Source organism: Etheostoma cragini, chromosome 9 (genome assembly GCF_013103735.1).
Source record: "Etheostoma cragini isolate CJK2018 chromosome 9, CSU_Ecrag_1.0, whole genome shotgun sequence".
NCBI lineage: Eukaryota > Metazoa > Chordata > Actinopteri > Perciformes > Percidae > Etheostoma > Etheostoma cragini.
Window position 1 is genome coordinate 3,520,764 of NC_048415.1, and position 20,867 is coordinate 3,541,630.

The window sequence follows — 20,867 nt, forward strand, 5'->3', positions numbered from 1 at the left end:
ATGCCTTGTCCAAGCAATGTACTTCCGTTGAGCCAGACTAAACCTTTCCTTAACTCTTTTCACATTTTGGTATGTTTAAACCTGGAACAGATTTTCCTTGGTGAATTGTTGTTCATTGAATTGAGCAAAAAATGCTCACACACACGGAACTAAAACTAAAAATAATCCGAACATGACTGCGTGGACATTACAATCACCGCATCTAATTAATTTATGCCGGCTGCAACATTTTAGAATAAGAGGAAAGTTTGTTAAATGTCTCAAGAAAAATATTCGACAGCTGGAATCTGTTATAACATGATGTTTTAATATCAATTTATCTACAAAATATTGACTGACACAACTGTATTCTGGTCTTCATGGGAAGTTCACTGTCACTGAAGCAAAGGAACATATAAAAATTACAAACAAACAGTGTACCAGTTTTACCATAAAATGTCCATTCATTTGGCATTGGTACTTACAGTATAAATGAGCAGAGTCATATTGAAACAGGATGGTTCAACTTTTATGTAGCTGTTTTTGAATATACTGTAGAATTCTTTTGTTGGAGAGTTTTTTCTTGTCAAACAGTTGTGCGTTTTCTTGCTGATCCACCTCATTCTTTATGATATAGAACCGAAGGTAGTTGCCACAAAACAGAAACCGAAACAACCAGATAAGTACATTCTTTAGCTGTCCACGGCTGGTTCTTTCCTGATTTACCCATACTGCTTGGTAATCCACAAAGACACAACTGTAATCATCTCCACTAATGGGCATCATTCATATGTCCAGGAGTTCACTTTGAGGCCATGTACAGTCCAGATATCCCTTCAAGCAGCTGTTAACTGCACAACTTGGTGGTCTCGTAATCCATCGACTTGGGCAGACTAGAGCTGAAGGCCTGTAAGGAGGCATGAATGCGAACCACCTCGATGGCAGTCAGTTTGAGCCGGTGCCGGAGAAGACAGGCAAACAGGTCTAGCCTCGGTTGACCCGGAGGTGACAGCCGGTTCACCCGGTCTCGGATTTCCAAGAGCTGAAGCATGGCAGTGTCCTGGGACCCTTGTGTGTATGGGTAGTCCAGCTGGAGAATCAAGTCACGGATTGCCTCTGGGTCAAAGTGCATGCTGTAGCCAAAGACCTGGATGCTGTTGATCTTCATGTAGCCCAGGTTCCGAGCAGGATCTGTAATTTCTAAAGGCTCGTAATATGTACTGTCATTCACTCCACTTTGAGTCTTTATCCTGCTCCGAAGGTAGATATGAATGGTTTCAAAGAAGGTCTTCCACTTGTTGCCCAGGGTCAGAGTCCAATTGAAGCACTCAAAGGGCAGGTCCAGTTTGGTGGCCTGCCAGTCTGGAAAATGATTCTCATTGACAGGGATGTACCAGCTCTCTGAGTGGCTTCCTCCAAAGGGGTTGATGTATAGAGTAAGGACAGGCTCCAATGTGCTGTTCTTTGTAAGGCAGATCTGGAGGGATACTCCCAGCAGCATATGGACCATGTTGGACTTGTATTTGTTGCTCTTCAGCGTCAGCAGCATTCTCTTTCTCCACGATGGGTCAAACCAGCTGTTGAGTCGCATGTCATTGCTTATGAAGATTGCGTGGACCTATCAGACACACAGACATTATACAAAAAATGTAAAGACTTACCGCAAAATAGGCATAAGGTAAAGCACCCTCACTCCATTTTATCTCTTTTTATGTAGCATGGTAACATGGTAACACACTGTCCAACTTACAGTCAACAAGAGCTCCCTTATTTTTATTTATATAAACTAGTATTAAGTTGAGGCATCTGACACTTGTTTTATTATATGTTTAATATAGAAACACTGTTTTTGTCAGAAAATGTTTCAAACAATGCCTTTATGTAATGTTAAAGAATGTAAAGAAAAAGTAAGTCTAATTTCTACCATGACTGGCTCGCCATATATCATTGTCTACAAATCAAATCCCTAAAAAATCTGAATTGGTTGTGTGTAATAATATTCTCTATTTTAATTAAAACATGAATTAACCATAAGCATCCTTAGATGTACAGGACATCTACAATATTTTTCAACAAATACAAGAAAAAACATGAGGAAACTATGAAGTTCCTCAGTAGCCAGAAGGTCAAGACATTGTAATGCTGGGTGGCTCCCATAGGTGAGTTTATCCTCCCCAGGATAATGCTGTGAAAGACAGCTCAGCGCTCGGTCAGGCTGACATGGTTGAGCAAAAGGCTAAGAGAAAAAAATACCTCTAGCCTGCGGTCAGCTCTCTGCAGTAGGTAGCCCAGCTCCAAATCCTGAAGGTCTGTCTCGAATCCCAGGTAGTTCTCCGTAGAGTCCGCCACCATGGACCTGCAGGCCCCCTGCGTCAGCACAAAGCCCGGGTTGCAGCTCCCACAGCGGGTGTGGTTGTCTGGTGCACATGCTGCGCAGGCAGAGCCTTCCCCAACAGAGCAGGGCGGAGGAAGCTGACAGGGGCTCTGTTCGTATCGGCAGTTGCAGCTTTGGAGCTCCTCAGAGAATGCACCAAGCTGGTTGTTCTCTGAGCAATACAGGAGAGACTGCAAATGACTCAGCCAGTAGGACTGAGGCCTGCACCAAGGAAAGCAGAACAACAGGAGGAGAGAGAGAGAGAGAGAGAGAGAGAGAGAGAGAGAGAGAGAGAGAGAGAGAGAGAGAGAGAGAGAGAGAGAGAGAGAGAGAGAGAGAGAGAGAGAGAGAGAGAGAGAGAGAGAGAGAGAGAGAGAGAGAGAGAGGTTATTAAAAGGTGTTTATAGGATGAGCTGGTTTAAAAGGTAGCTGCTTTATTAGGTCCAGGACACCTGTCTCTGTGTGAAGACAGCTTGCTCATTAAAAATTGGAAGCATAATCAGCATAATGTAAGGAGTGTAGACCGGCCCGAGAGCATACAAGTAAGCATGGTTTAGTTGAGGTCAAAATACCTCTGTGATAGAGTTTTTTTTTAAGTTACATCATTATTTCAACATCTTTTCAATCATACTGTATATCAATGCATATTTTGGACTACACAATGCAATACTGCTAATAACAGAGACATCCAAATAATTTTTCAGCCAAATTACGTAGGTCACTCTTCCAGTCCTTCTAGCATTTATAAGCATCAAAATGTTTAGAGTTGCATTCTGATGTCACAGCTACACATTTCTGGCTTAGCACAGTAAATCCACAATCCACCTTTTTTAGATGGATATTCCCAGCATGGTAATGATTTCAACATTGTATGGAAGAAATAACTCATTATTAAGTCAGGCTATGTCAGACATACATCATAAAAGAATTTGATGAAGAATGTTGAGCATAAACATTGTTGTTTGAAATGGAAGATACCTTAAAGCAAGACACAAGAGAGGAAGAAAGTTGTCTTTCATCTGTTTGTGACAGAAATATTTGAAGTGCGCTGTAGCCGTAGGGTGACTGACTCTCAGACATACATATGAATTCCCAATGTGGGAATTTGATTTCCGTCAGTAGCACTTTCTTGACTGTGATCCTGTTATGCCTCTCATCCTCTGTGCATGCTCAAGAGAAGGAATGCACAGTATACACCACTGGATTTCCATTGGGGAAAAAAAAAAAGGTGTTTTGTAGTAAACTTTTTCCTAATCTGAAAATGTTTGCTGGTCTACATTTGGAGCATCCTTCCTCAGTATCCCAATCGTTTTGTGGGCTTGGCAGAAGCAAGTCTGTGTTCATAAAATCACTGATTTGCATATTACAACCCCCTAATGTAAAAAGCGGTCATGGGAAACGATCCGAAAGGGCTCTTCCTTTTCATCACGCGCTACCTGTGGCCAAGGTATTTCACCTCTGACAGCTTTAGCAGAGCAAAGCAGTCGTCAAGACAAGACTGCAGCTGTACTGTTAGTTCCCTGGTGTGATTATGTACAGCTTTCCTGCTCCCTGCAACTCTCAGTCCAAACCGCCGCTGTAAATCACAGTGTCTTCAAACTTCTGTGCCGCTTTTATAAGAAGCTAGCAAAACTGAAAATTAAATCAGCCAAATATACAGTTTTTTTGAAAAACCCAATAAAACCTACTCTCAGGCATTGATTCAAAGGACACTCAAGTTCTGTTTCTAGAACATCAGCCTCCATTTTTCTGGTTTCAGGATTTCTATAAGCTTTTGGAACCTGACTGCAAGGATTTTCTCTCATTTAGCCACAAGAGCATCAGTGAGGTCTAATGCTGATGTAGGGCGGTGATGCCTAGTTCACAGTCGGCGTTTCAGTTCATCCTTACAGTATTGAATGCGGTTGAAGTCAGGGCACTTTTAAGTAATTCAACTCCAGATGGGGAGGAAAAAAGAATTCCTAGGTTTTTGCATTGTCATTGGCATTGTTTGGACATGGCTTTGGGCATTGTCTACTGAGTCTGTCTCCAAAATAGTAATCACAACATTGGAAACACAATGCTGTCTAAAATACAAAAACAAGCAGCCACAAACCCAAATTAACCGTACAGTATGTATGTGAAAAAGGGGTGTCCATATACAGTGGGGCTCTAAAGTTTGGGAACCCCAGGTAAAAATGGGTATTAATGTGCATAAAGAAGCCAAGAAAAGATGAAAAAATCTCCTAAAGGCATCAAATGACAGATTAGACATTCGTATAATATGTCAAAAAGATTTAGATTTTATTTCCATCATTTACACTTTCAAAAAAAGTTAAAAAAAAAAAAGGCGTCTACAAACGTTAGGGAACCCTGCAGAGTTAAAACCTTGTACTGCCCCCTTTGGCAAGTATCACAGCTTGGAAACACTTCTTGTAGCCAGCCAAAAGCCTTTCAATTATTGTTTGAGGTATCTTCGCCCATTCTTCCTTACAAAAGTCTTCCAGTTCTTTAATATTTCTGGGCTGTCTGTCGTGCACTGCTCTTTTAAGGTCTATCCATAGATTTTCAATTATGTTGAGGTCAGGAGATTGTGAAGGCAATGGCAAAACCTTAAGTTTACATGATGTAATCCACCATGGATTTTGAGGTGTGTTTGGGATCATTATCCATTTTTAGAAGCCATCCTTTCTTTAACTTGAGCTTTTTCACAGATGGCATCAAGTTAGCGTCAATTTGCTGAAATTTTATTGAATTAATTTTTCCTTTTATATGTGAAATACTAACTATGCCACTGGCTGCAAAACAGCCCCAAAGCATGATTGGTCCACACCCATGCTTAACAGTTGGACAGAGGTTCTTATCATTAAATTCTGTGTTCTACTTTAACCTCATCGGTCCCCAGAACGTGTTTCCACAATGCATCAGGCTTGTCTATATGTTTACAAACATTTGCAAACTTCAAATGCTGATTTTTTTGTGGTGGGGACAAAGAAAAGGTTTTCTTCTGATGACTCCTCCATGAAGACCATTTTTGTACAGGTATCTCTTTATAGTGGAATGGTGTACCACAACTCCAGTGTCTGCCAGGTCTTTCTGGATGGATCGTGCAGTTAAACGAGAGTTTTGACTTGCTTTTCTCACAATCCTGCGAGTGGTCCTGTCTGATATTTTTCTTGGTCTTCCAGATCTTGCTTTAACTTCCACTGTTCCTGGTGACGGCCATTTCTTAATTACATTCCGAAAAGAGGATATTGGCATCTGAAAATGCTTTGCTATCTTCTTATAGCCTTCTCCTGCTTTGTGAGCGTTAACTATTTTTAGTTTTAGTTTTGCTAAACGGCTTAGAAGAAGCCATGGTGCTGATTGTTGAGGCAAGGTCAGATGAGTCTGAGCATTTAAAAACTTAAGATTGAGATCACCTGGTCTTTCCAGACGATGATTGAGAACAATCAATGACACTGTCAGGTCTCAGCTTCCAAAGGGGGCGGTGAATGCTATAACCTCTGCAGGGTGACCAAACCTTTGCAGATGCCATTTTTTAGTTTTCTGCTATTTTGAAAGTGTAAATGATGGAAATAAATGTAACTTTTTTTGTGACAAATTATAAAAATGTCTAATCTGTCATGTGATGCCTTTTGTAAATGTTTCCATCTTTTCTTGGCTACTTTATGCACATTAATACAAATTTTTACCTGGGGTGCACAAACATTCAATCCCCACTGTAGGTCTTGCCACTGTATAAACTAGGGGTGTTATGATTGGATTGGATTTTCGATTTGAGCATTGTCCTTTCAGCAGTGACGGCAATACCACAATAAGAGCGACTAGAAGGAAGAAGGGTACTTTACAACAACAAAGGCAAACCAGTCAATAATCCAATATAAACTAAATCAAGAAAGAAAGCCAAAGCAATAAATACAAAGAATTTAAAGGAAGAAAAGGCCAGTGTGATGATATGCAATAATCAGGCCTTCCTGACATTTTTCCTCTGTATAAATCCATATAATTGAAACAGCGTGAGGCCTGCAAAGATGAAATTGGTCTGATCTACTGAATCCTCCCTTGACAAGTTAATTAAAAAGCTTTTCAACATTTTTAGAGTCAAATCTTAATTACACTCTCTTAGTAGTCAAACAAAGATGAAATGACTCCTCCAGTGAAGCATTCAAGAACTTTGCATTCATGGAGAAAAAAATCCAGCATCCTTTTTGGGAGAAGCCTACGCACAAGAAAGGCATTTACTGAGCTGATTAAAGCAGAAGTACAGAAAACATCCCTTGAATGACAATGTGCATCATTATGCCTAATGGCTAAAGTTTGAGCACAAAGTATGCTGTGCAGTCTTATCATTACCCGGCTAATAAAAGCCAAGCTGACTTCTGCTTCGACTGGCTTATTCGCTCATAATTGTCAGCGCAGAGAAAAAGTAGCCCCCAGGAAGCAAAATCAATCACATATCTCTTATCTATCTCAAGTGCCTCAAAAAGGATGTTAAAGAGAGGGTGAGGATTTTTTCAAGAGGTTTCGTTGCTCTCCCAGGCAAAACTGACAAACATCGCATTCTCAATCTCTTTCCACTGAGTATGAAGACTTCTGTGAAGAGAGGAAAGAAAGGGAAAGCTTCATAGTAGATGCAGCGGTAATAACATAGATAAACACTGACTGGATGAGGCCGATGACGCTCCCACTCCTTTTCTTGGCAAGTGGGTGGGAATATCAGCTGCATAGATCAGTGATTAATGTGTGTTATGGCATTGTGGTGGAGAGGACGACACAGATCAGGAATGAAACAGAAAAGAAGGAATAGAAAAAGAAATCGACAGAGAGAGAGATAGAGATAGAGAGACTGGACATTGAACAGAATGTACTGTATAGATTAATCTGCCGGTTGATTTATGTGTTGTGCTCTCTAGCATCGCCACCATTACTTTTTAAGCTCAGTCGATCCGAGCACTGTGACTGACAGTAATGGTTGGATTCATCACTTCGGCAATCAGCTCCTCTGATGGAGGAAGGTAGCTCGAGTGAATGTGAATTTTATCCAGACATAAAACATCAGTCTTAAATTCAAAAACTGTCCTCGCCACCATTGGTCATACACTTAAAATGGTCTATTTGTATTTGTTTTACTGACAAGTGACATCTTGGTGGCATAATAAAAAATGACTATACTCTCTCAGCAGCAAAGGCTGAAGGCACATGATGTTGTAATAACATTGAAAAAGTCACGGAAGAGATCTGAGTGGAACGTAGGTTGTATAAAAAGTCCAACCTTTTTATGCAAACTTATTTTCTTTTACTGTTTCCTTGAGGGCAGTATTGATATTATTGAGCACATCATTTTAGTTCCCTACACTGACCCCTGACCACACATGATGAATCTCTGAATCTTTGATCATGTGAAAGATTTACAATTGTAAAAGTGGAATTGTTTTTTCATTTGCCGCCATGAAACCAATGCAGGGAATGTGGTTTTAAAGGGATTTCCTGGAGACAAAAGCAAATGAAATGAAGATTTCATGAAGATTTCCTAAAGCCCAATAAAGTTTTAATGGAGGGAGGGCTTGTGGATTTCTCAAGTTGAAGTTTGGAGCAGCTGATAAAAGCAAAGTGAGCCAGGTAAGGTCATTTATGGTGATCTGCAAGATGAAAAGACGTGCCTTTCAAAAATGAACTGCTTTTGGTTGAAACTTTCTTTTACACTAGATGTCTGGCTGATGTCTTGTTTATCACTGCATTTCCACATTTAGCAGGATGCACCCAATGCATTGGCAAAAGCTGTACAAAAGAGATACAAATTAATCCTATACATATATTAAAGAGGTATTGCGAGGCCATCCAAATGCAATGCCAGCACAGAAATGGCAGCTGGTTTACTTCAACCGACATGATTAGTCTACAGAGAGAGTAGCAGACTGTATCTCGATGTACTGCAGATTTGGGCAAAAAATGCCACCAACCTTCCTGGGGGTATACATCCAACAGAAAGGAAAGAATTTACAAACAGAACTACAATAAAAGAAAAGACAGATTTGTTTAACTCAGAATCAAAGTTAAAACAGATAAAAGCTTTGTCCAATTGTTAAAAAAAATAAAAAAATCAAATATACATAGCTAAGATAAAGAGATAGGTGTTTCAGAAGTTGTGCTCACCGTTCCCGTGGTAGGCGGACTTGGGGCTGTCGGTGACATCTTTTACTGAGACCGAAGAGCTTGAAGATCACTCTCTGGGCTCGTTTGGAGAGGAGCCGCATGCTGTTCTCCAGCTGCTCATATCGCAACTGGAACAAGTTGTCCATCGACCACAAGTGCTGGATGCTTGACACGTTCAGGAAAATGTTTTGGGGCAGCCTTGCAAAGAATACCTTGAATTCATCTATAACCGCAGAAAAGACACATAAGTACATGGGGAAATCAAATCGTTTCACATTTCATCATCCGTACAGCAATACAGCATCCTGGCATGGTTATTTCCAAGATGCTATCCTCATTAATGCAGGCAACATTAAATATTACCATGGCAAATGTTGGTCTATTGATATTATAATTCTACAATATGAGTTGTACCACTTTAGTGCAACATAATGGACCACTAGCAAATAGTGTACATTGTTAACAGTATATCTTTGTGGCCTAAATTGGTTTTTTTTTTGCCTTAAATGTCTTGTCTAACAAGCTAACAAGAACACATTCTGAGTTCATGTTTGGACTCCATCATAAATGTCTTGCTTTCATATAATATATTTAACAGTCAATGGTAACCGCCTGAAATACGTCATAAATACATTGTGCCCATGTGATATTTTCTGACTTTACGACTCAACAGGTCTCAACACTGCATTCAACAATTGACCAGTGCACATTGGATTGTGGGGTGCTATGAAACAGAGGATGCACCAGTTGGAGCCTCCAGTTTTAGGCGGAAGATGGCTGTATTTCTTAGTTGCATTTGCAGGAGCCTTTGAAATTTGACAGACCTTGGCTGCATCTTCTATTCAGGCTAGAAATATACATGTTGGAGAATCTTGAATTGAGACAGCATCTGGCAGGTGGTGCTTTGAAAAGTCAGCTCAAACATGTTTCATTATGTTCAGTGAAGCGAAAAGGAAACCAAAAGTTTCCGGAATGACACTAAAGATGATAAAAGACATGAGAGAGTCCACTTGTAGCAGAAAGCAATAGGCTTTGACTACAGGTCTTAATTGTTTCAGGTATATACTGTATGTTGTTTAAAAATGCAAAATATAGAATCTCTGATGCAGTATTACTACTGCAATCTAGCATGACCATCAAATGTATTCCCTTAAAGATGAAGCTCCTTCATCCAAGTTGCTTCTTTTAAATTGCACCATTTTTTTTCTCAGATATTTTAATTGAGTCAAAAATATGACTTTTGTAACATTTTTTCCCATTTATCAATTCTTTATCCACTGCTAAATTAAACATGGACCATATTGTAAAGCCACACATTGTAACATTGAGCTATAGTACTGAAAGTCCTGCATGAAACAATGAGTAACTGTTTTGGATTTCTGATTCTGTTATGTCTGTTATGTTTTGTCACCAAGGTTGGTTCAAGGTTAATGTAAGTATTGTTACTCAGGAGAAGTCACTTCTTGATCTTCGTGCTTTTCAGTGGTTAGACCACTTCGTGGCATCTTTGACTGTAGATTAAAAAGCCAGCTACAAATCTATGATCTCCCTCACTGAAGGACACATTCATGATCCTTGGGCACGTCTGTATTCTGGGCACGCTCATGCCCTTACTTCCCACCCAGCTATTAAAACATAAACTTTGAAAGTAATTGCACTTAGGGATATTTCAGCCAGATCTAAGGAGTGGAAAAAAGACAGCCATTTTGATTTCACCTGAGTAATAATGACCATGCAGGGTGACCGAGCACATCAAAAATACCCAAACATTATGCTAAAAGCTTTAGCTCAAACTCTGTTTCCCTGGTGATATGAAAAACTGGACAGGCAATAAATGGCTTTATAGCTGATTAATCTGCTCTATACATATTGTAAACTGCCTGAGCGAAAGCTGTTGATTATTTTTATATTCGGTCCTGTTGCACTGTTAATTTCCTTTATACAGATAGTGTTCCAGGACCTAGGATTCACAACCTAGCTATTAAAGCTCACCTATAAATCATAGAACAGGGAGGAACATACACATAGGAACCTCACTCAGATTTAACGGTGCAGATAAAACACTTGAATTCATCCTCACTCCCTCTCATATGAATTATTTATTTTCTAAAAGTTAGATTTTGGATGAAGCATGCAATGTAAAAGGAAGCAAAAATTCATTATTTTCCAAAAGGGATTGCTTACCCGATTCTTCAAACTCTTTATACTGCATCCCCCATGTCTCTGTGATCCTCTCCAGGCTCTCTTCCATGGCTTGGATGTCCATATAGGGACAGTTGCACTCTGGGAACTTGGGGTCACAATGGCACCAGCATTCGTTGTCCTTGCAGACAAAATCCCCCTCTCCATTACAGGCTATGTAGCTGAGAGCAGCCTGCACAAAGCTTTCTCTCAAGTAGTCTGGGAGGATCACCTGCAAGCCTATAAATTCAAGCTAGGTTTAGTATCATCATCAAACTGTGAACTTGGGGAGTGACAGTGGGAGTGCAGTGGCGATATATTGCTGGCTGAGCTAATAACTTACCTTCAATCTATAAATCTAAATGTTTGTATGCCAAACTGCATATTCAGGATAATGTTGAATCTCTAAAACAGATCATGACAATCACAACAGAGTGGTAAAAATTCAGACAAACCTTGCAGCTGGACTTTATTTTCAGAGCTCTGAACCAGCACGGAGCTAACAGAGTCGAGGTTGTCATAGTTACTGCATCCAAGAGGACCTGTTCGGGTCTCTGTCACCTGGGTAACAACAAATAAAAAGCTCATTTATAAATCCTCGACAGCCTCCATTTTAAAGGCACAAGAAAAAAACATGCCATAAATTGCCTTCTCTGTTCTGTTCAAAGGAAGTAGTTTCTACATAATCCATTGTACTTGAGAATGGGAAAGAAATGGAAAACTGGTGTAAACTCATTTAGATTCCTCTAATTTGCTAAAAGAGTGCTTTGCTACACTCATTTATCTGCAAGAATGGTACACGTTTCTTTTTTTATCTAAAGACTGATTGAAGACATACCGATTGACCTTTGCCACAAACCAGCCCTTTTTCACTTCATTTGCAAGAAGAGATCTTGTTCCAGCGCTCTCCTTTTGGTTGCTCTGACACGGTGGAGAGCATTTAACTGATTCTCATTTTTCTCTCTTTGTGGTTGCAGGACACCATATTTTGTTCAGCAATTTGTCCTGGTCAGGCTTGTCAGTGGACAGTTGGTGTAAAGTGACAGATGGATGAGGCGAGACAATGAGGGTCAGTCGATCAGTAACACAATCATGGAGGGCTGATGGGCTTGGGAACTCATCTGAGGCCGGTGCTGCAGGGAAGTGAAAACTCACTACATGGCTTTTTAATCAAAAGCCTAATCCAGAAGTAAGGGGTTTGTGAAAGGTAGAATAAATATGCTGTGTGAATGAAAAAAGGAAAATGAAGATCATTTGAGAGCAATTCCTCAACAATAATATCCATATCACATTATAAATCCCTTGTTTCCCTTGTGAGGGATTTTAATGCTGATATGAATTTGAGGAAATGAGATACAACCCACATGCACATTCAATCCTTATGAGGAATTATTTGATATGCCATATGATATGCCATATGGCAAAGCATTGAATGATGAGCAGAGCATTCAATTTCCGTTTTGCATAGCAGCTGCTATTCACTAAGAGATACATTCTGGTATATTAAAAATACTTAATCGGACATTATTGGCCACCTGTATCTTGGTACATGGTTCTAGGAATGAAGTAAAACCAGGAGCTTTGTGAAAGATTTGCACATTTCCTTTGTACATTTTCATTTTGTATTGTATTAAGTATTTATTATGACATGATGTGAACTTTTAGTCCAGGTGCTACAGTGCATACAAAATATTTCACTGATTCATGTCAACAGAAGAGTCAGAGCAAGACAAGCACAGGAAGAGGAAAGTTTCAGTCATTGCCACATGGAGCCAAGGTTTTTGAATTACAAGTAACTTGTGCTCCTTTTAGCTCTAGTTTTGTCCCCGCCAGCTCTTGAGAAATACATCTTGCTGTAGATCTTAAAATGTGTTCTTAAAAAAGTTTTAAAGTGTACTAGATTTTGAGTAATATGTGGGAAGTTTTGTCTGAAATGTATTGCTGTGGCAGTTTTTTTATTTTACTATTTGGTGTCCTCATGCCATGGATATGCTGTTAAAATAAAGAGTGGTTTGAGTGTGATCATGGAGTACACAAGGAAGTTAGCCGTCTATCTACTCCGTGATAGTCCAAACAGCAATCGCTCGAGACTGGGAACGCAAAAATGTAGGCTATTTCTCTACCAAAAAATGAAATATGAAACCAGAGATTCCTGCTGTGTCCTCACCGTGTGCAGACACACTGGCAAATATGGCGGAGTGGGGATATCGTCAACGATTCAGTCTGCGGAATTCTCAAAGGGTAACAAAAATATTCCCAGATGCTCTTGAACAACTGTGGTTATTACTCATTATTACTACAAACAAGCCCACCTGATCACAGACTCTGCTCCGGGCCGTGACTTCTTCAAGAGAGCCCAAATTACCACAGCCAATCCCAAGCACACCACAACATGGCATGCCTTTCCTCCAAAATGTGCCTCAATTTCCCCTTTAAATGGAGGAAAAAGAAGGGGGGGGTCCCTTGTCTCACCAGCCCTTTCTCATTCATTCCTCAACTTGTTCAATTTCAAATTCATACAGAGGAGTGGTTAGTTATATGTTCCGCGGCTGCATGGGTCAATGCCCTGTGGAAATGACGCACGAGCGTGGAGGAATGTGTCGCTCCTTTGACTCATTTTCTACCAGTGACGGAGGTGAATCTCTCCTCTTTCCACTTCCTACCTGTCAGTTACGCCAGATGACTGCCTTTAGAGCATGAAAGCACACACTCTCTCTTTTTCTATTCCCCTCTATAGCTACAGAAAAAAAGGCATCCGCTGCTGAACCTCTGATGCGCCCACCTTGGCTGCAAAAGAACCCCTGCTGAACACAATGTAGTGAGAGGACAGAGCTTTGATATCAGTACAGGGAGTCTGATTCATGTTCATCTACGGCAGAGAAAAGCAACACTTTAAGCAGGCTGATGCTGTGTTCTGAGGAATGAAAAAAGGCAGAGAAGGGGCTCATCCTCTGCTATGTAGCCTCATTAACCCCATATTCTGCCTTGAGGTGACAACCGGAGGCAGAAACCTGTCTGGACACTATGTTTCACAAGACTCATTTATCTTCCCTTCACCATATGTGTTCATCACGGAGCTTCCTCCAGACTGGATGTGTTCACAGAGGCTAAAGTTCACATCTCATCACAAGCAGGCTGATAAAAACTATCAGCCTCCACTGTATTTTCATCACCGGTTTTGAATTGTATTATACCACAGTAATTTTTTTTTTACTCTGCAAATGAGACCTGGAAGGCGCAGAGAAATTTGAGAAAGACCTTGGAATCTGGGATTGTTTTCCACTGTGTGCACTGTAGAGATGAATATGTACACAGAGAGTTTGCATAATCTTAAACCTATTAAAGACTCACTTTATTGGTTTAGTAGTCATCTTTTATACCATTTATCTTACTAAGACTTCTTGTATGTCTTACTGATACTTCTTGTATGTCTTTCTTATTACATTTTGAGCTTTTATATTTAACATATGCTGTTTATTTATGAGCTGTTAGGAATTACATTGAAATTTTGTTATCAGAGAAAAAACCAAAAATGGTCTCTTGAATCTTTCGATTGTCTCAACACTAACTTCCTGTACCACAGTTGTTCTCCATAAATTGTTATTTACTAATTTGACAATGCCAAAGGCATCATTTATTGGAATCTCCCACATCCCGCCTCCTGCTGTCACCGATTGGACGGCAAAGAGAACCAGTTAGATGCAATGCTGCCCTGAGAACATATTTCAAGTTCAACGTGCTTCTGATATACTGTAGTTAGTTTAGGACAGAATAGCATACTGTATAACTTCCAGCTATGGTAACTGTGTTTTGCTCTCTTTTTCAAAGAAGAGAAGTGTCGTAAATGCTTCTCTGGGCAGCTTCCCACGTTAGCAGCTCCAGTTGGCAGTGAGACGTAAATCCTTCAACCCACCAATTATGTATTGAGATTTTGTGCATGCTCATCTTTACAATCAAAGCCAGTCTGCTACTAAATATCAAAGGATAAAAGAGAAACAAGATACACATTTTTTGCGGGAGGTTTTTCTTCTTTGGGGTCTCTGCTGCCAAAGAAAATATGCCCCCCCCCGTAGCTGTAGAACATTTTCTATAATATAATTTGCAAAATTGTACTCTGCTTTATTAGATACAAATGTTGTGTCCAAGTAGTACAAAATGTTGCAAAACTAATTTTGCCTAATTTAGTAATTTGATTCAGTCTAGGTGTTTTACGTAAGTAAGTGATCTCAGATTGGATTGGTATTATCTGCATAAACGCAGGAAAACAATATGCAGACTTTTTATTGTACAAATATGAGAGAAGATACTGTAGGAACAAAAGCAACAAAACGTTGCCAAAGAAGTAGGAGAGACGGTAATCCACAAAGACTACCAGCCTTCTAGCTTTTTACAATCTTATATTGTCAGCTAGCCTATGTCATTTGGGCTGATTTAAAGACGATTGACTCTTTAGTAACCAATGCATCAGTCTGTGAATGTGCCCTAAGAAATCAACAGTAGAGAAACGAGGGCATTACCTTGATGGCAGTGGAGGCGATCTGGATGTGGTGCAGCTTGCGCAGAGTGCTCTCCCTGTCGATGAAATAGGAGGCAGCCAGCTGGTGCAGAGCTTCCAGAGTCACAGTGGAGGAGTTACCCGAGTAATCGCTCACCTCTGCTTTCTTACTCAGTTTCCTCTTGTCCACAAATATCGTTAAGGCCTCTTCTCCTGCACAAAAACATACAATTTAAAAACAAAATGCTAGTTTGATTTTTTTTAAGTATGTGCACATCATCTTTTATTATTAAGAACTTCTCAAAGGACTGTGGTGTGTTACTCTGACAGAAAATCAAAGAGTTAATAATCTTAAGTGTTTAAGGGATTTTTGGAGTGTGTTACTACCTTTTGCTCTCATCACTGATGTGTTAATGTGCTACTCTTCTAGCAAATCACTTGTAAATCAAAACGCGGGCCAACAATTATATCTCAGGCCTTTTCACTGACTTTCTGTAAATGAGTTTTAAATGTCTGTGGTTGCCACTGTTTTCACAGCAGCTGACAACAACTTTTGTTGTTTTCAATATATTCCAAATAATCAACAATTAAACATACTTTCAAAAGCACAGGGGCCGCCATGCAGGAGCCTCCGCGGTACAAAGACACTTGACCACAATTAGGATAAGCCACATCATCCTGTACCAGTAGTCTCCTATCACAGCAATCAGCACTTCATAAGTATAGGGGCCAAGGTGCCGCACACTCATTGCTTAAGAGTCCCCAAGACACTGCACATCATATTCCTCATCATAATGCAGTGTTAATGCTTCAGGGCCATTTCCTGCCCACTGCCTTTTCTTCCTCAGCTGCTGAAGGGCACCCTCTTAATACCACAATCTATTTATTAATTTCATTAAGTCCATATGTTTCTCAACACAGAGGCAATCCATTCAGAACCACAGAGGCATATCTCTGGCAACAAGCCAAGTCAAACTCCTCATTCTCTTCTCTTCATATGACTAAGTGCTGGCCGGGAGCCAGAGTCAGGAGCTGCATCAGCTCAGGCAGCTGATAGGTTTGCATTATATGCAGCCACTCACAACAGTGACCTTTTCTAAGCCAGGAGTAAGGTCTGAAATAATTGACAAGTGTTGCTCTGTAAAAGCAAATCGGCTTTGCAAGACTGGCCTGGTCCTATCTTGCATTTAAAAATATTTTTTTCCCCTTTTTTTCTTCACTCAGAGGAACATTAATGCTCGTCCATTCATCACACTGCCAAAAACCAAAAATGGGGTGACTGTGACGAGGAGTGGCGGGTTTACAATACACAGGCTTTTACATGTATTCATAAAATACATCTCAGAAGAGCAATATCTGTGCTGCCAGTGGCATATTATTTTGCTGATGTGTTATTCAGTTACTTACTATGACTGAGTTATTGGGCCATGTCCATCTGTTTTCCATATGCAACGCCTAGGGGAGCAAACTCTAAGAGCTTTTATCAACACAACTTGTATACTTAACTATAGCCTATATCATCTGGGAGGGAAGTAATTCCTAAAAGCACATTTTTCCTCATACTACAACATTGTAATACAACACTACTTCTCCTTAATGTCTGTGTCTTCCACCTTATTTGCATACTGGCTGTATTCAGTTAGCCTGATCATCATCTTTGGGTTGTAATTTTAAAGTCAATTGAAACATAACAAAAGGACAGTTTTCAACAATTACTCTAAATTATTAAACTGGCAACAGATGATACAATCTGCCAGCGACAACATCATTTTCATCCAGATACATTCAGGGTTGCTCACTAACAATGAGGGGACCTCTTTTGTCCACGTCTGCCTGAAATGAAGAACCCATTGTTCTGGTGATCACGTTGATTTTTTTATCTGCCTCAGTTTCATACATGGTGAGCTAGTATGCAAAAAGTGAAAGGGTGCATGGCTTTGTAAACAGACTAAATACTGGTGGAGTCTGTTTGGCCAATTTATTCCAAGGCTTTAATTAGTTAACATAAAGATACTAAAACAATGTAATCTACCTATATGTGTTTAAGCTTAACAGTTTATTTGTTTACCTCCCAGTGTAGCTGACAACAGGAAGTGAGTCCCATACTTCCTGATCAGATTGTCAGTAATCATCTGGGTGGTGGGCCTGCGGCCCAGCAGTCGGATGTTCCTGATGAACTCAGGAGTCAGAGGTAACGAAGACGCCAAGAAATCTCTCCTTTCCACTGCCAAGTTGTTCACCTTCCATCTCCCAAACTCCCTTGGAAAAAACAAAACAAAACAACAAGTATGAGTATACATTGTATTAAGTGTGGAGTTTGGTTAACAGTGTGTTAAGGAATAATTAAATAAGTTGATTTTTAAGTCTTTTAACAGAAACGTCATACACATTTAAACAACTAACTTATCAAGTAAAGTGTTTACCAAAGAAATGCCTTACATTGACTGCCTTAATGTGGTTTGTCTTACTTGATATGACAGTAATCTGAATATCTTTCAGTTTGGACCGTTGGTTGAATTAAACAAGCAATTTAAAAACATTGCCTTGAGCTCTTGACATTTTTGAATTTCGCAGATTTTTTTTTAAATTGTATAAACTAAATTATTCATTGATGAGTCAACAATAATCAAACAATTCATTCAGAATGAAGATAGTCATTATGGCAGCCCTAGTACTACTAAGGTAGAGGGGTGAGCCTGCAGAGGGCAATTTCTCCTTCTCTGCTTCTTATACTGTAGCGACATCATTTAGGTACATAATTTGCTTAGGTAAGCAGAATAAATGACTAGAAGAGAGAGACAGTGAAAAGGAGAAAGACAAAGTAGTGATATTAATTCATTGTCATTCTCTGCTTTTGCAATGGGAAGAGTCCCTCAACCATGGTGATACAGCCTGAACCAAGGTTACAGTGAATTGATGGAGAGAGAAAGAAAGAGAAAATGAGAAAAGAGAGAAAGCTAGTGAGAAGACAGAAGAAAAGAAAAAAAACATCCAGAACAAAAACTGGTAATATTTGAAACCTTGATTGTCACCTGGAACGGAAATGTTCTCCTTCTGTACAGCTGACAGATGCTTTCCTTAATAGTCTATCATGACAGAGATATAAATCGAAATGAATAAAGTACAAGGTGGTACAAGAAATAGTTCCATTGCTCAAAAAGAAAATACATAATGTAATGAGAGAGAAACACAGTGGTTGCAAAAATGCCATAAAAATGAAAGCAGTAAAAGCACCACTTATTTTATTTGCTGGGCTTGTATGAATCTCATTGATATGACATGTTCATAATTGATTGCATCACATATTTGAAAGCGTTATTACTAGTGCTGTCAGTTAAACATGTTATTAACAGCGTTAACGCAAACCCATCAACGGCGTACATTTTTAATCGTGAGATTAAAGTTCTTTTTGGCCTAGCAAACGTAGTTTTTTCACATGTTGTTGCAACAACTAGTAACGTTAGAAAAACTACAACACCACACCTGATCTAGGTAGACCGGAAGCAAAACAACAGGCACGTTGCACACACTTGTTTGGGCTTGCGAGCCGGCCAAAGAGTAGTAACGTGACGTTTTGAGTGGATGGCAAGTGCGAGACGCCAAAATGAATGCACATAAGATTCTGAATGGAAGTTCACTTTTTAAAAAGTTTTCAAATGGTTCCATTGACAAGACATGACAATGTTGTTTTCAATAAAAAAAAAAAAAAACTTTTGCACAAAGCGAACTGATCCATTTTTCCATGTTGATAAGAGCATTAAAATGAGAAATAAAATAATGGGACAAAAGGAAATTAAGGGACATTCAGAATACATAAAAATGTGTAATTGATTGTGACTTAACTATGACGTTAACGTAATAAATCACGATTACATATTTTGACAGCACTAGTTATTGCATTAACACATCATCTTCATCGGTAGACATTCAAAACAAATATGACTGTCCTATCCCTTTGGGTTGTCTTCTAGTGGGTCTTTAGATCGGCTGTACAGGCCAATGTGTGATCCATATATGTCGGTGCAGTGTGGGCAAGGGAAAGTGGAGGTGGTGAGTGGTAGAGGAGCATATTTCTCTTTTTCCTTGCGGTGCTGTCACTTTGTCTCTGCAACACAGCGGAGTTCCATTTCATGACACAAAGCTACTTCCTGGACAGTTATCTTCCAGCAAAGCCTGTCCAAAACGATCTGCTCCCAGTTGCTTACCAGAATTTTCCACTTCTTTAGGCTGATCTTGAAGCGTTTTCTTGGACCAGGTGTAAATAATCTGATTGGGGAGACAAGTGTTTGACATGTGAATAACATGGCCAGTCCATTGATGTTGGTACATCTGTCCTCCCTGTTGATCCTCAGAATCTTCCTTAAGTGTCTTGGATGATGTTTTTTTAGGGCTGTCAGGTGCCTTCTGTAGGTTGCCCATGACTCACACCCACACACCAGGGTGGGGAGGACCAAAGATTTGTAGACCAGGAGTTTTGTGTGTCTTCCTAAGTTTGGTGTATGCATCACTGGGACAGCTTAGGCGATGATTGATTTCAGAGTCAATGTCAGCTTCTGAGGAGAGGAGGTTGCTAAGGTAAGGGAAGTGGTCAACGTGTTTAAGGATGATTGTCATGGTCTGACCAGACCAATGAAGGAAAAGGAATGAAGATCTCTTGCATCCACGTTCTTTGTTCTTCCTAGCCTGATGGTTGTAAGCTTGCTGGATAGCTGAGTAGCGCAACACTTAGGAACGGAAGGATACGGATGTTCAGTCAGTAAAGACCAACTTGGCACCCTGAACATATTCTCTCTCTTATTTTTTGCAAAACGTTTGCTCAAGGAAAAGTTATTTGAACTGATGTTTCACTTAACAATGTTTTGACTCATACACAAAGTTATTCTACTACCAAAAACTTCAAGGAAGAGTGGAACATGTCTATGGGAAGTGTCCTTCACTCATACATTTGTGTACTGCTGACTTGCACTTACACACTCAGCTCAACAGAGAAAGCATGCTATGAATTCCAATTATTCATTCATTTTTGGGGGTTTTGTTTGTCTGACATTTGGCACAGCAGTAGGTATTTTAGGCTGATAATATTAGGTTAATATTGGCTTAGCAGGAAAGAGGTGAGCATGGCATGCTTCATCTGAATAGCTCTACAAAGTCAAATAAGTCATCTGAAACAATTAAACTGAACTACTATTTTAGAATCTTAATATAATCCAGTTTAGTTTGCTTAAAAATAATAATACTTATTTGTCAATTTGATAATGAACAAGATTGATCGCAGCATTTACATGGTAAACCATTAATTAATACTCTCTGGTCAAAATAATGTTCCAAATTTCATGTAAATCCACCCTACAGTCAAGTGTCAAACTCAAGGTGGTGCTGGAGGAAAATGAAATGATTGAAAAATGTCATAGGAGAAGTTAAAACCTTGACCTCCTGCTGATGACACTACAGTAAAGATCAGGGGATGTAGGATTATGATTTATCATCTTGTGACCATGCATGTCTGTACCAAAATCAAGAGCAATCTATCCGATAGTTGTTGAGATATAAGTCAGTCTGGACCAATTGAAAAAACAACGTTCTATGGCACTTGCATAGCTAAACAACAGACTGACGGAGAGCTTACCGGGAACCATAACATCTCTTAAACAAAACATTTAAAGTGACATAGCCATTAAACTTGTAAAGGCAGTGCTCTTTATA

At 39.7% G+C, this 20,867-nt stretch overlaps 1 protein-coding gene across 1 annotated transcript in view; it reads right to left on the reverse strand.

Annotated features, from left to right (window-relative positions):
- Positions 1 to 286: 286 nt before the first annotated feature.
- Positions 287 to 20,867, reverse strand: part of LOC117950027 (BMP/retinoic acid-inducible neural-specific protein 3-like) — a 46,261-nt gene continuing 25,680 nt past the window's right edge. Inside the window, exons 3-9 of the mRNA XM_034880691.1 lie at positions 17,233 to 17,423; positions 15,187 to 15,377; positions 11,125 to 11,230; positions 10,673 to 10,909; positions 8,489 to 8,711; positions 2,233 to 2,575; positions 287 to 1,597 (exon numbers count right to left, since the gene is read on the reverse strand). Of these exons, the coding sequence (XP_034736582.1) occupies positions 827 to 1,597; positions 2,233 to 2,575; positions 8,489 to 8,711; positions 10,673 to 10,909; positions 11,125 to 11,230; positions 15,187 to 15,377; positions 17,233 to 17,423 (2,062 nt within the window). The 3' untranslated portion in view covers positions 287 to 826. The remainder of the gene's footprint in view (positions 1,598 to 2,232; positions 2,576 to 8,488; positions 8,712 to 10,672; positions 10,910 to 11,124; positions 11,231 to 15,186; positions 15,378 to 17,232; positions 17,424 to 20,867) is intronic.